Source organism: Numida meleagris, chromosome 2 (assembly GCF_002078875.1).
Source record: "Numida meleagris isolate 19003 breed g44 Domestic line chromosome 2, NumMel1.0, whole genome shotgun sequence".
Classification (NCBI taxonomy): domain Eukaryota; kingdom Metazoa; phylum Chordata; class Aves; order Galliformes; family Numididae; genus Numida; species Numida meleagris.
The window spans coordinates 63,313,476-63,329,717 of NC_034410.1; the positions used below are offsets into that span (position 1 = coordinate 63,313,476).

The window sequence follows — 16,242 nt, forward strand, 5'->3', positions numbered from 1 at the left end:
ATTGATTGCATTTAAATCTTCACAGCATAAAAGAGCCAATGCACAAAGTAAATAAAACTTGTGTGCGTATGTGTATATGTGGGTGTTAATATCAAGTGGCCAGGAAGTCAATTCTGTTCCTTCACAATAACTGTGCTTCAAAAGATCAGACATTTAAAGGAAAGAAAAATGATGCCATTGGCGAAGACAGAGGAAGTGGGATAATTGTGTTAAGTCTTACTACAAATGAATTTCAACTGAATTGCAGTGTTCTTCTATCTTGAACTTATGATTGAAGAGCTGTTTAGCTTAAATTGTGAAAATACTGATTATAAGTCAGAACTAGCTGTATTTTTATATACAATTCAACAAACCAGTATTTTAAATAAATCTAGCTCCATGAAATTTTCATGTCAAATCATGTGGAGTTAAGGAAAGTTTCTCTGGATTCTGAATGTGACAACAGCCAGAATCTCCAGAAACTTCAATGCCGAGTCTCAACTCTCCTCCTGAGTCTGCTTCTTTGGCATGCCCTGGGTTGAACCCATTCAAGGCCTGTTTCTGGATAGTTAGTGAATAGGAAAATAAGGGTGTCTCACTTCAGCTGCCAGAAGAAAGTATGTTTCTTCTTTTAAAAAAAAAAGTAAATAAATAAAACAACCTTTCCACAAAGGTGTAACAACTTATATTGTCAGTAGTCACTGATCCATTCAACTCTGTTTTGGCCTTAAATACCTATGAGAAGAATTCCTTTTTTTTTCTGAGGTTGTCATACAGTTGTCTGCATCTTTCTCATGTGCACCATGTGATTCCTTCTCATGAGTATTTGCTTGCAGGATACATGTTTTTGTTGTTTCTTTGTAGTATTTCCTTGCTGTTACTGTTTGTTACTCCAGCAAACATACAGCATATCACAGTGCTGAGCTGTAGTCCCAGGCAAGCGTTAACACCCATTCATCGTGCATATATAAGTAGGAGAAATGTGGACACAGATCTTAAGAGCCTTGGTGTTGGTTGCCTGTAAACGATCGTTCAGCCCTGCATTTGGTTAAGTGATATGTTAGATTTGGCCCTTGTTCAAAAGAACAACAAACGTCATAGATGCTCACTTACAATTGTGTTATGGAGACATATTGTCACTTATCAACATGTTGGTGCCCTGCTATTTTTCATATTTTCTCTTGGTAAGATTACTTGATAAGATTTCTTCAGAATGTTGACAGTCTTCGTTCAATCAGAGCTGGATGCATTTATCATGTTGAGGGAGAGCTTTAATAAATCATCTTATACAGGTTATGAATACAGAAGGCTTTTTCCAGGGAATTTCTCTCTTACAAGACATCTGTCATTCTAACTTAATTTTTTTTTTCAGTGCAGAACTTAGTTATTGGTTTGCCCAGAAGATTTTCAGGAGATATCTTTAAGAATATGCCTATGTGTTTTTTGTTTTAAGTATGGCTTGTTCATGTCCAACTTTGGACTGCTTTCTGCTTTGATTCTATGTTTTCTACTCTCTAGATCTCTGGTGTCTGGTCCATATTCTGCATTCAGATTTCATGTCTTTCTTCCAAACGAGCATTTTGCAAACGTCTTAAATATGAACAGATTTGCTGAGTGTCTAGTAGTGCTGTTATTTCAATAACTTTCTGTTATAATTCCACCTGATAGGAACTCTGGGACATGGTGAAGGTCAACTGTCCATGCAGTAAAATGAATTCAGTAGCGCTATGGACCAGGAAGTTGAAATATCTTTTACAAATTTACAACTTTTTTTATTGGTTGGATTTTGGGGCATTTTGGTGACTGTGTTTGTTGCTTTAAATTACAGCAGGATTATTTAAATATAATTGTATTTGTGTAATCACCAAGCCATACTTAAACAGACTACTGCCTGAACTTAATGCTAATTCTAATTAAATCTGTTAAAATCATTCAAATAAAAATGCTAACATTCTGTCAGTATGTGAATGCTCTAAGCATTGTATAGAAATCAGAACTGAAGGTGCCTCTCTTAGCAGTCTTCTATTCTCAATGTGTCAAATGAGTTACATAATACAGACTGCCCAGGTAGGTGATGGAGTCACTGTCCTTAGAGGTGTTCAAGAAAAGGGTGGATGTGGCACTTAGGGATGTGGTTTAGAGGGGATGGTGGTGATGGGGTCAGCGGTTGGGCTTGATGTTTGTAGTGGTCTTTTCCAACCTTAATGATGCTATGATTCTGTAATACGCAGGTCTCTTCTGTGGGAATATGAAAAACATTCATTTCCAGTTGAAGTTGACAGAACAGAGAAAAGAGTGGTGGAGAAGGGGGAGAAGAAATGAAATCAGCTTGATTTTTTTTGTTTTGGTATAAAGTCTCAAAAGAGAAGTTGGCTTGAAGTAACAGGCAACTTCTGTAGATCCTGGAGGACGTGGAAGGGGTGAATACTAGAAAACAGAAATAGTGATAAACAAGCTCTGCTGTAAAGAAACTGAATAAGGAGAAATGAAAAATGCATCCTGTTGTTGCCTACAGACTGAGGAGAATAGCAAGATGATGTAGGGCATATGGTAGGGATTTCTCCCCAGGACTCTGCCAGGTTTTTGGTATAGTAATTCACATCACTTTTTTTTTTAAAAAAAAAAAAGACAAATAATGGCTGATTTTATTTTTCTATAATATGCTCTCATTTTAAATTTACTGAATAGTTTCACCACCCTTTATGTTAGATAAATTATGCAGATAATCTGCATGATCAGCAGATAATTAACAAATATTATAGTTCAGGTTTGAGAGTATCTTTAGAAAATTGATGATTTAGGGTGTTTTATTTTCCGTTATTGGAGAAAGAGTGGTCTGAGCTTTGTCTCTTAGGTGAGCAGGAGAGGAAACAATCAGTTTATCAGTCAGCGTGTGGAATAACCCTTGGTGACAGTTCAGTGTTCAGTGAATGTGCAGCTTTTCTGTCATGTTAGAATAGCAGTACAATTAAATTCTAAAACTGTCTTTTATTGGCATTCATTGTCACAGGAGCAGTGGATCTGAGAGTGGAAATGGCTATGTTTCATAAGGTCTTGGTTTGGATCATTGGTGTATGAACAGATTGTTTCTCAAATACCATTAGCATGTGCCTACTATTTGTAATCCATGCTTTTCACAGAGTCATAGGGGTTGGGAGGGACCTCTGGAGATAGAGTCCAACCCCCTCCTAAAGCAAGTTCCATACTGTAGGTTGCATAGGAAACTGTCCAGGTGGTTCTTGAATATCTCCAGAGAAGGAGACTCTGCAGCCTCTCTGGGCAGCCTGTTTCAGTGCCCTGTTGCCCTCAAAGTAGGCTTTTCCTTGTGTTCATATGGAACTTCCTATGTTCCAGTTTGTGCCCGTTGACCCTTGTTCTGTCACTGGTAATCACTGAGAAGAGCCTGGCCCTGTCCACTTGACACCTGCCCATTAGATATCTTATAAGCATCGATAAAATGCCCTCTCAGTCTTCTCCAGGCTGATCAGCCCCAGGTCTCAGCTTTTCTTCATAAGGGAGATGCTCCAGGCCCCCACATCATCTTTGTGGCTTTCCGCTGGGCTTTCTCCAGTAGCTCCCTGTCTTTCTTGAACTGAGAAGCCCAGAACTGGGCGTAGTACTCCAGATGTGGCCTCACCAGCACAGAGTAGAGGGGGAGGATCCCTGTCAACGGTTTACAGGCGTTAGGCCCGATTCTGTGACAAAGGGGACAGGGGACCCAAGGGCCCATGTCCCGGGGAAAGGGGAAAAGGGTAGGGAGATGGCCCTGAGAGCAAAGAACAGCGGCAACAATCTGAGGAGAAACAAACTAATTTACTAAATAAGATATCGGAATGCAAAACAACACGCTATAGTACAACACACAATAATTACAATTTAAGCTGATAAATCCAATACAGAGAGAGAGAATGTCCCAAAATCAAGGTAGGCCTTACTCTACTACCGACGATAAGACAGCTGGAGAGCGAGGTGCTGCCAAGACGAGAGACGGCGGAAAAAGGAATGAGGTCTCGTGATCTGCAAGTTTTTATACTGTGAGCTTTTATCTTTTCCCTCCGGCTGGAAAATGGTAACAGAGGAGCAAAGTGCCGTGGGGAATGTAGTAGTCCTTCTCTTCTGAGAACCAGGTACATTCACTACATGATGTTATGATGTGGAGTACCAATAACTGAAAATCATAAAACCATGACAATCCCCTCCATCTTTTTAATGCACCCCAGGATCCCACTGGCCTTCGTGGCTACAAGGACACACTGCTGGCTCATAGCTAATCTGTAGGACAGCAGGTCCTTCTCTGCAGAGCTCCTTTCCTGTAGATCAGCCTCTAACCTATACTGGTGCATGCACTTGTTCCTCCCCAGATAAAGGACTCTGCACTTGCACTTTATTTAAATAACATTAGGCTGCTTTCTTAAGAAAATGTTTAAGTCAGTACAGTTCAAATGAGAGCTGTATTTTGAAAGAGGCAGTATAGGCTGCGGTACATCCTAGAAGATAATAGCTTGAATCGTGGATTTCTGGTAGAAGTGTGTTTTGTTGTCTTGATAATAACCTATTACGAAGTTCCAGAAAACATCTCTGACCCATTGTCGTGGTTTTGTGATTTTCAGTTATTGGTATTCCACATCATGGTATTACACCCATGTAAAATATTACAGCATTTTTCTAGTCTGATGAATTATCAAATAGGTCTTCAAATGAATGGTCTTTGTATGTAAACTAGATTTGAAGGGATTAACACTTATTTATTAATTTAAATAATTTAAAATGAATGATTTAAATAAGTAAAATTAATTTAGATTGGGTAGTATATTACTTAAAAATAAATAGATGTCTCACTAATAATGCTTTTTCTGTCCTCCAATTTACAATGTGAAAATGTTTAAATGTTTTGCCTACAAAACAATGAGAAGTGTATTTGGTGTACTACAGAATTAGGCATCTAAATAGGTTTCCTGATTTCCAGAGCTACGGTGTATGTTTCTTCCCGAATTCGTTAATGTAGTATTTTTGATACTACTTCTGCATTGTTTGGCAAGCAAATACTCCATATTGTAATTCCTCATTCTGTGAACTAGTGGCAATATTTACTAACTTATATGTTTGAGACTTTATTTTTGTTGTTTTTTTCCAACAATTTTTCGAAATTCTTGAAGGAGAAACTGTCTATCAGCACAAGTTATTGCTGCCATTAAGTAGTGACCCAGTGCTTCAGTGGCTTCTGTCGATAATTTGTTCTGAGATTGGAAATCTTTCTGCTGCCCTAAGAAATGGAAGGTCGTGTCATGTGTCAAAGGGAAGGTAATCCGCCCTAGTCAGAAGATGTTATAGTGAAAGCATTATTATGATAAATAGACTGCTCATCATACATCTTTTCCTCTCCTAATATCTCATGTGATAACCTTAGCCTGTACTCAAATGAGTTACTGAGGTTTTAAGCCTGAGGTTAATTCCACTTTTTAAAGTAATTGTTATCTGGGAAAAACTTCTCCTTATAGCCATATACTTGTGGCAGTGAAGCTATATGGTTTCTTCTTACTCATAAATAAAGGACAAAAAGTGCTACCATCACTCATGCTAATGAATCTGTATTTTCTTGGGACTTTTAATTAGTTCTTAAGCACTATCTAGCTTTTTTTGTAACACGTTATTGGCCTGAAATGCAGAATGTTCTGTGATACATGAGTGTACCAGTCTAAGCTTATTCAATAGAAAAAGGTGATTTTTTTTTTTCCCCACATAGCGTGAGCCTCTAAGAGAGAATATTAAGAGGCTGATTGGAAAACTCTTTAAAAAATTACCGGCCTTCCCCTAAGCTTTATCTTCACCTTTAAATTTTAGTATCTGGACTTTATGTAGTTAGGTTTAACTAATTAAGTAAAAGAAAGTGCAGGAAGACAGAATGTAGACTTAATGCGCCTTTTGTAGTATTCGTGGTGTTTTAAAAAAAAAAATCTGCATTTGTTTCTTGTTTTTCTACTGAGTCTGATACCATAATCACAGTAGTTTTTACCTGAGCTTCCTGAAATGTTTTATGTATTGTTCAAAGGCACTATATTTGCAATCCCAAATTTCTAAAAATAGTATTCAGTATTCTGTAGGCAAAAAGTAGGACAGTGATCTCATTATGCATTCCAAATTGATTTTTTTAGACTTTAGATTTTACTAATGAGCTCTGCATATATTAGTTTTCTATGCTGCTTAGTATTACATTGTAATTTCAAATATCCATCATTATTGTCAAAATTGATGTTGCAAATTTGTTAAGCTAAACGTGCAATGCTCTGCTATAAATGAGGGAAGGTCAGTGAGCCATATGGTGATGGGAGGTCCAGTGGGGGATGTTTGTCACTACTGACTGTGTTTTAGGAAACAAAGACTTTCAAATAAGCTGTAGACATCATAGAAGTGGGTGAGAGGATAAAATATGGAGAGGAATGGCAGTCTTTTGAATCCTGTAACTTTTAGTGAATTATCTGTAAGCGGACAGAACAGGGGGGTTTATTATTTTGTATGTCTTTCATAAGTCAAGGTATTTCAGTTGGTTGTAACTTTAAAACTCTATGCCATCGTTGTATTTCAGGTACTTGATTTCTTCCCCCTCCCTTTTTTTCTTCCCTCAAGGAGTTGGCATTTTTATCATTTCTGTATTAAAGGAATAATATTGAGTACTGTAACTGTATTTGTTAAATCTAACTTCAGAAATACCACAGTTTAGAAATGTCCTATCAAAATGTCATAATCGTCTAGGCCAAACCCACTGCAGTCCAAGGAGTTGGAATATCCCAAAGCTTTAAGCCTTGTTGCTTAATAAAAAACTGAAAATAAATGAAAATGAAATTAAAAATAAAAAACCTAAGCACTTCCTCAAAGGCAAGTCACTTTGCACTGACAAGTGGGAAATGCTTCTAGCCAGTGAGGCTGCTCAGTACCCAGGTGGTTCCTAAATGAATGGTTAGTGTTTCCAAGAACTGCAGTATGGCTGCCCATTTTCAGGTTACCTGTGTCACAAACTGAATGACTTGTCTTCTGAATGAAAGGCAATCCCAAGACAGTGGTGAAGAGAGAAATGTTGGCAACAGTGTTAAACTAAAACTCCAGTATTTCTGAAAAAATATAATGGAATTTGTAATGGCAATTCACAGCAGGATAGACTTCTATTAAGAGCTACTTATAAATAGCAGCACAGCAAATGGAGTACTATATATCTGTCTCAAAAAGGAGAGAAATCAGTTTTGTCAGGGTTTGAGTTTATGTTTCCAGGAATTTCTCGCTTGGTAATTGGACTGCTAAACTGCCCTGGTGTCCTGATGAAGAGTTGCCAGGATCTTGGGCGGTGAAGACTTAGCAGAGAACTGTTTGTCATTTGAGGACGCTTTTCATCTGTAGCAAATTCTGTTTCTAGTTCCTGTAGCACATCCCTGCCTTGTGCCTCGTTAACTGAACAACTTATTTGATTAGGTCCTTCAGTGGTAACCCCCTTTTTAACCGCTGCTGCAATATAACATTGCAGTTACAACCTCAACTAAGATTAAAACATCTCTTTCATTTGGACATCTTTCCTTTTTTCTTTTATCCCCAACCTTATGTAAAACACTCCCTTCTGCAGAGATTCCTTACGCTTAAAGTTAAGCCAATAACTGCTTTTATTTTTAGAAGTATAGCAGCAAATGTGTATGTTTCAAAGAACTGCAGAAATAGTAATTATTAACTATGAATAGCAATGGTAGTATTCTGGGGATGTGAAGAAGATGATGTTTGGGTACATCTTTTTTGATGACCTGGGGGAAGTAAACAGTGCATGCTCATAAACCTAGCAAGTGACACTGCACTGGGGAATGAGTTAATGCAGTTGAGTAGGGCTGCCATCCAGAAGCACCTGAGAAGTCTGAAGGATAGCCCAGCAGCAACTTGGCATAACTGAGTAAGGGCAAAGATGATGTACTACACCTGGAAGGAAAAGAATGGCAACAGAACAGTCTGAGGAAAGATCAGCTGTGGAGCAGCTGTGCTGTAAAGGGGCCAAGGATCCCAGCAAACTGGGCTTGAGCAGCAAGACCAAGAATACCCTGGGCTGTATCAGCAGTTTCACAGCCAGCAAATGGTGGGAAGTGATCATCCCGTTCTACTCGGTGCTTGCTAGGGCACATCTAGTCTTGCCCCCACCTCACAGAAAGACATGGATAATGTGAAACAGGTCCAGCAGAAACCAAGTGATGGTTAGGAGCTGAAGCATCTGCCTCAGTTAGGAGAAGCTGAAGGAGCTGGGCTTGTTCTTCATCCTGAAGAAAAGACAACTTTGAAGGAACCTAATAGCAGCCTACCAGAGAATCCACAGGTGCTAGGCAGGAGAACAAGAGACAGCAGGTATAAAGTAACAAATAATTTTTCAGACTTGCTGAAGGGAAAGTTTTTTCCACACAAGGATATATAAGCAAGCCAGTAGGTTACCCAAAGAAGTGGTCTGATCACCATCCTTCCTGGTTTTGAAGACCCAAACAGACAAAGGCCTGAGGAACATGGCCTGATCCCATTGCTGACTCTGCTTTCAGCAGGAGATGGGACTGGAGGCCTAAGCAGTCCTTTCTGACCAGATTGGTGCTATGAACCTATTGATTGAGTAGTCATCACTGAAATGATTACAAGCACAAGCTGTTGAAGGGATACTTGGAACAAAGTTATTTTTCCTAAAAACAGCTATAAGTCATGTATAAAAAATGAGGAGGCGTTTTCAGGTTTTAGATTGATTAAAGAAACTTTTGAAAAAGGCTCATGTGATAGAAATATATTCCACTTTCTTATCAAGAGTGGCTTGTTCTGAGAAAGCTGGAGTTCTTATTCTATATAAGTTTGATATGGGACACAAATTAGCAAGATTTACTTCAGAAATACAGTAGCAAATCTTTGTATCTGTCTGTTTTGCCTCTCAAACACATTTCTGTCATCAAATGTTTCTTCTTTACTGTTAAAAGGTAATTGCATGCAGCTTTTGTGTGATCCCTGCTGGTGGTTTTTAGTGAGCTCTTAAAGAGGAAAAAAGAATGCAGATGCATATACGTATGGAAATAAACCTGAATTAATTCTGTACATGGAGACATCCTCACTAGTCATAGAATCAATAGGATGTTTTTGGGTTGGAAGGGACCTTTAAGATCATCTAGTCCCAACCTCCCTGCTGTAGGCAGACACCTCCTACTAGACCAGGTTACTCACAGCCCCATCCAGCCTGGCCTTGAATAATTCCAGGGAGGGGGCATCCACAACGTCACTGAGCAACCTGTTCCAGGGATTATTAGTAATACTAATAATTCCAGTTTATTAATAATACTAATAAGAGTTTAAGGTACTAATTTTCCTGCAGATATTTTTATTCGATTTGTGAATTAGATGTAATGCTGAAATTCAGTTAGGGAAATCTTATCTGGTGCATGTGTTGTTAGTTAAAATGGGAAAGTCTGAAAATTCATATCGCTGTTGCCATAAATGAATAGGTGTTCTGATCCAATAGATTGAAAGGAAGGAGGTAATAATAAAATACAGTTAGTGAAAAGAAATAATCCTTTTACAAGAAGAATCCCTTGGTTGATATTATATTTTTATTGTATATCATTATCTCCCTTCTGCACATTATCTAGTTAAGTGAAAGTACTGTATGCTTGGTTTCAGAATCTTTAACCAGTGTGGACTTCCTAGAGATTAGATACTGATCACTCACCTTCATTTATTAAATGCAACTTAAGCCAGTGAGGAAAAGTGCATTTTAACTTATTCCTATTTTGAAAGCCTTGAATGTTCTAACCTGACAGCAGTTCCCCTGGTGATGTCTGCCTTGTTTGCCCAGGTTGTGTATCACAATCCTTCTCTCTTGTCTTTGCATGAAGTGCTCACTAACAATTCATAATAGCCATGGTGTTTGGCTGTGTGTTGCTTGTAACTGTGATGTGATCGATTAATAGATTTTATTTGCATGCTTTAAAAGCTTTAGCAGGTTGTGATACTGGTAAATCTAAAGTGGTGCGGAGTTTAACATTATTGTGCCAGTTTTCTTTTGAATTTATAGTGCGGAATAGGTGAAAGTGTGCCTGCACAGTTCTCAGCCTTTTTTCTTACATTCCAGTGTAGGAGAGCACAAAGATTCAAGAGTGAGGACTTGGAAAGGAATCTATTTTTTTTTATTATTTTATCTTCTAGTTATCCATCAGATTGGATAAGTGAACATTTTTGAAATAAAGATGCCTAAATCCCCAAACAGCAATTATTTTTTAAGTAACTCAGTTGTGATTTCATTTTTATTTAATAACCATTGTTTCAAACTTCATTTATAGTAGGCTTCATTTTTATGAGGCCTCATGTTAGGCTTTCAGTTGTGCTTCAGGCAAAGAAAAAGATGGACTCTTAGAGCATTAGGAAAAAGACTTTCCTAACTGTAACTTTGTTGGTTTTACTATTATTTCAGAGGCATTGTTGTCTCTTAACATTAGCAGGTAGTGGTCATTCCTTTGGAATCTGTCTTAATGCTTTTTTTCGAAGTCACTCCAAAAATGCCTCCTATTTATTTCAGTGGAAACTACAATAGCTACAAAGAGCTCAATAACACTATTTGGCAGAGCAAATTCTCAGCCACAAAACACCTTTTTTCCAACAATCACCACCATTAGCTTTGCATTTTCCACCAGTGATTAACAAGAGCCTGCCTGCCATGCTCATTTAAAAAAAAAAAAAAAAATCTGCACCTACAGAGATGACCCACTGTCACTGTTGCCGCTGCTGAAACGCATCACCCGCTACCTCACTGTGCTCACATCCACTGGTTGGTCTCCAGATACGTTCAGTAAGCATTGATGAATTTAAGTGGGTGCCATTTTTTCCACGTGGAGGAACTTAATTCTGCACCTTTGCTTCATCCGTACTTCCATGTCAGCTGCCACTTTGTCAGATTGCCCCTCTGATGCCATCTGTCCCAAGGCAACAACATGTCATGGAATACTGATGGGAAGGTTCAACCTCTACTGCCATACCATCAGCATCTGCCTCTGTTGTGGGCCAACATCATAAAATATAGGAGGTGTTACTTTCAGAGCAGCTCTTTATTTGTGTGCATCCGCTACCTTGCGTAGCCGTCCACCTGCAGCAGCTTTGGTCTGAAGTCATTGCACTGGATCTCTTATGCATTGATTACATTACTTTGAATTTAATGGGGAGTTAACTGTGCAGTGTATACATGTAAGTAGGGATTGCAGAAAGTCTTTGTGTGCACATGAGAACCAGTTAAGTGAATATATTGAACTGTATATTCTTGCTTGGATGTTGTCGCTAGTTAGCTGGAAGGTCTTTACAGAGGATCAGAGGATGCAATCAGAAGTGCTTCCTACTAAAACCTCAGTTGGCTTGGATGACAAGGGAAAAAAAGGGCTTTGAATCATAGGCAGAATTGTAGAATCTTATTGCATCTTTTAGCTGTTCTTTAGTATCTATTTCCAGAGAATGATGAGAAAAATAGTAGATCGTGAAGTGCGCTTCGAGTTTTCATTTGTAACACTGTTTCTTAATGAGCACTTCTGCATTGCTAGGGCCTTTCCCAAAGATACAGAGAAGCTGCTTGTGTCTGGTGTAGGCAGGATTGCTTTCCCATTCTAGCTCTCTGGAGAGTTCACTCATTGCCTTCTCCCTGAAGAGTCCAGTTAATTATCTGCTTTGCTTAGCTTCTCTAACAGTGGATCTGTTATGCACTCCACCCAGCTGAATCAGCACTGCTCTATTCCCTTCTTCTCAGTACTAATGCTTGTCTAGTCTCATACAAAACCAACTGGGCTCATCGGTATAGGAAAATAATAATAAATGTATTGTTCTCACTCATAGTTTAAGTTTCTGTCAGTGTATCAAGTAGGACTAGCTCAGCCCTGAGTCAGACACTGGGCTGGCATCCATGAGTTCTGCAACTCTCGAACTTTCCAGTATGCTTTTCATCCATTTCTCCCTGTCTTCAAAAAATGCTCTTTCAAATTTGATTTTGTAAGGTTTTATAAAGATAGGCATGTATTCTTCACCAATGGCTGTGCTTTCAAATGGTATACACTTGGTTTTTGGTGCTTATGCTTACTGAACTGAAAATATCCACCATAAGGGAAATTGATCAGCTGACCAATCTCTTACTTCATCACCCAGAAATTTGGGAGAGTAGTGCTCTTAACCAAACATATGTCTAAGGAAGTAGGTTCTTTTCATTACCACGTATATGCTTACAGCACGTTGCTACATACGTTACTGTGTTTACAAAAGAACTTGGTTGTTCATGGACTTGTGGCCACATTAGTACTAGATTTTGGCGTATACTCTGCTCTTGAAGTGTGGAGAGCACAGGGACTCGGAACTGATGCTGCTTCCCAACTCAAGCTTATAAAAAATGGGGAAGAAAGGATAGTCTACAATCAGGTATAGAGTCTGGTTTGAGCTCTGAGTTCAGCTCTTCCTTATCTTATGCTTTGAATCTGTGTAACCTTAGTAAAGAGTAGTGCCATGATATAGAGCTGTTCTTTGAAATATGCTTAGAATATACTGGAGATGTAGTGATTAAGCTGTAGAACTAAGACTGTGCTTAAGCATATGTAAAATAGCTTCATTTGAGTGTTAACATTCATAAAGGCTTAAAGAAATTCAGAGGAAAAACAGAGCAACATAGTTTCTGACCATAGCTAGGAAACATCATCAGACCATTCTTTAAGTACTTACACTTTCTTTCTCAGTGGCTGTTGGATGTCGTGAGAGGAAGAGGGAGAAAATAGAACAATTAATGCACCACATGTACAAAATGGAAAAAATACAGTCTGTAGGTGTATGCTGAATGAGAATTTGCTTTAGTTCATCTATATATTTTACTTTTTTCTTGATAGTATACCCATTTGTATTGCATTTTGGAAGACTTGCTCCCAATAGTAGATATTTACTGTTTTATTGTTGGTGGTTGTTGTTCCTTTTCCTTTAAGCTTAAAAAAAAAAAAATTGTTAGGACATCGCATCTTTTGTCAATCCTTCCTTTCTTGCAGAAAATATTATGTTTCTGCACAGTTAAACCCTACATAGATATGTGGGATGATTTGAAATCCATCCATTATCAACAGCAAAATTACACTGCCTCTTAATGATTTGGAGTTGTGTTTTTTTTTATTCCTAGGAGAAAGCAGCTTCCCCTTCAAATCTTTCTAGGACACCAGCTGCAGATGAGAATGAGCTTCCATATTTAATACATTCTATTAACTTCACACATACAAACACTCGCTCACTCACTCACACACCCCAGTGTCACATTATAGGTGAACAGGCCCTAATTAAAAGCGCACACCATCTGCCGGTGTGTGGCAGCAGGGTGGGACTCCATAACCATCCTGGTTCCTCGTGATTGAAATGTATTATTTATGAGCTCAAAAAGAAAATATGCCTTTTGGCTGATGGAGCTGGCATTAGGAGCTGGAGAGCACCATCTAATGGCTTGGAGTGACACTGTCTGGTGATCGATCCTTTTCTTCCTTTCCCCTTCTCTGTTGCCTCCACCAATTTTAATTTTATTTTCAGTATAGCATGTGGGGTTTTTCCACGATCATGTTCAAAGCAGTTTTTCAACTCCTGTTTCACCTGTATACAGGATTGAAAACAGTTGTTGAAACATTACACTAATAGTGGTGTTGTCAGCACCCTTTTTTACTTCCAATGCCACACATAGGGTTTTACTTTCTGTATTAAAAATAGTACTGACCACAGAGTAGAGAAGCTACCAAGATAGCTGAGCAGAAAGGCCAGTTCTTCTAACCTTCAAACAAATGTGTAATAAGATTTTCAGACTTGCAGCACATGCTTTTTATTTCATTATTGAAATGGGCCTGATTTTTTTTTTAAGCAATACTCTGCAAACTGCATAAAGGTTCTCACTGGTTTCAGAAGAAAGTGGACAATTTCAGAGATGACTGCACCTTTGGATCTTTCTCTCTGAAAGGAGAAATCAAAAGCTTTCCCTGCTTGCAGAGATTGTATGTGTTACTGCTTGTGAATGATGAAATGGTTGAGGAGGTGTTGGACTGGAAGTTGAAATGCACTTTGTCAGGAGAAGGAAGGGATAACAAAGGAGGAGCCTTTTTTGTTATGGTCAATCCATCACTCTACCTGTGACTGCCAGATTGGAAAGTCTGAACTGGTGCTAATGTATAATGCATGTAGCAGTTAGCACTGAGACCTCCAGAGCACTAGGAATAAGAGTAATCACACTGATGCGAAATCACTTGGGATATGATTTTTTTGGTTCTGTTGTTGTTTTTCGGGTTTTTGTTTGTTTTTAATATTCTTGAGCTTTGCATTAACTAGGCTGGGAATACAACAGTATGTTTACAGCAGTAACAAAGCAGAGCTATGGGGACTGGTTTGATGGGGAATTGGAACTAGATGATCTTAAGGTCCCTTCTAGCCCAAGACATTCTGTTGTTCTGTGACTTGACTGATACGGAAAGTGTGAGGATTTCCTACAGCTTTCAGTAAAATTACTTTTTTAAATTAAAAAGAAGCATGGTCAGTATTTCAACTCCAAGAAAATCCTAAATAAAAAAATATGTATTTTAAAAAAATGTGTGTGTACATTTATTGAATTAATTCAGTATGTTTTATGGCATGTTGAAATGTCATAAAACTGGCACACTTATAAACATGTCTTCTTATTGTTTATGTTTAGGACATATGCCATCAGAAGGATAAGAGACGCCTTCAGAGAAAACAAGAGTATAAAGGATTCTGAAAAAATAGAAGAACTAGTGAATAAAGCAAAAGAAAACCTAGAGATTATTCATCGGCAGGTACATCTATTTCTGTTATTTTAACTAAGAGCTGCGTACCTCTCATTAAACTGGCTTATGCTATTATAAATGGAAAAAATAGGTCCTATTGCAAAACATCTCTGGGTGACAGTAGTTTTTTTATGTCTGAGTTTGTGAGGGTGAAAAGGATTCATTTATCTGTTGCGGTTGCAACAGGGAATGTAGGGATGCTTGTTCCAGTAGTCTGAAGACATACGAAAATTTGTATATCTTATGTTATTTTTTTCAGCTGTTTATTTTACTACATCTGTCTTTCTCTTCACTCTGTTGCTCTGTACTGCCCTCAATTTCCCTTGAATCTCTTTCCTCTAGCTCAAGTATATTATTTGGGTTGCTTCAAAAGCAATACCTCCTGTTTATTTCAATGGAAACTACAAGAGATACAAAGAGCACAATAACACTATTTGATAGAGCAAATTCTCAGCCACAAAACACCTTTTTTCAATAACCACCACCATTAGCTACGTATTTCCACCAGTGATGAACAGGAGCCAGCATGCTGCACTCATAAAAATCTGCACCTGCAGAGGTGGCCCGCTATCACTATTGCCATTGCTGAAATGCACTACCCACCACCTAGCTGTGTTCGTATCCACTGGTTGGTTTCCAGAAATGTTCAGCAAGCATTCATTGAATCTCAGTGGGTGCCATTTCTTCTGCATGGAGGAATTCAATTCCACACCTTTGATTGATCCGTACTTCTGTGTCAGGTGCCTTTTTGTCAGACTGCCTCTCTGCTGCCATCTGTCCCACAGCAACAAAATGTAATGGAATGCTGGTGGGAAGGTTCAACCTTTACTGCCATACCACCAGCATCCGCTGCTGATGTCGTGGGCCAACATCATAAAATATAGGAGGTGTTACTTTCAGAGCAGCCCTTATAGATTTCCATTCCTTATTCCTTACAACACAGTTTTAGAAGCATGGCTGTGACAGCCTCTCCGCATAGTCTTGGCTGGCTAAACGTATTTCCAAACAGGGTGTTACATTTTTCCTGGAAAAAAGCTGAGTCACTGGCAATACTTTTCCTCTGGCATGGTCTGAGTAGCATTTATGGTATCTGTCCCTCCCCATGGTACCATATTTAGGTATGAACTTGAATAGGCAATATGTGCAGATCCGTTATGCAGAAAAGTAAGAAGACAGGAGAAAATTATAAACAAGTGGTGAAAGATAAGAATGCACAGAGACCAGTTCTGCCTCTTGCAGGAATTTGCATCATAGTAGTAACAGTTTGTGGAGATGGGATCTCCCATAATGAAATGCTACAGGTAAGGTCTGTTTGGGATTGTAATTAATAAAATGTCAGCATGTCAGAAAATTGCTCTGATGGCTGTGAGTAAAAATATAAACATATCTTTGATAAGTTGGAATAACTATATTGCTGTGAAATAGATGACTGATGTGG

At 38.5% G+C, this 16,242-nt stretch overlaps 1 protein-coding gene across 1 annotated transcript in view; it reads left to right on the forward strand.

Moving 5' to 3' along the window:
- The window catches only part of LYRM4 (LYR motif containing 4), an 82,173-nt gene that overhangs the window by 9,211 nt on the left and 56,720 nt on the right, over nucleotides 1-16,242 (forward strand). The window contains exon 2 of the mRNA XM_021388669.1: nucleotides 14,693-14,813. Within this exon, the coding sequence (XP_021244344.1) occupies nucleotides 14,693-14,813 (121 nt within the window). The remainder of the gene's footprint in view (nucleotides 1-14,692; nucleotides 14,814-16,242) is intronic.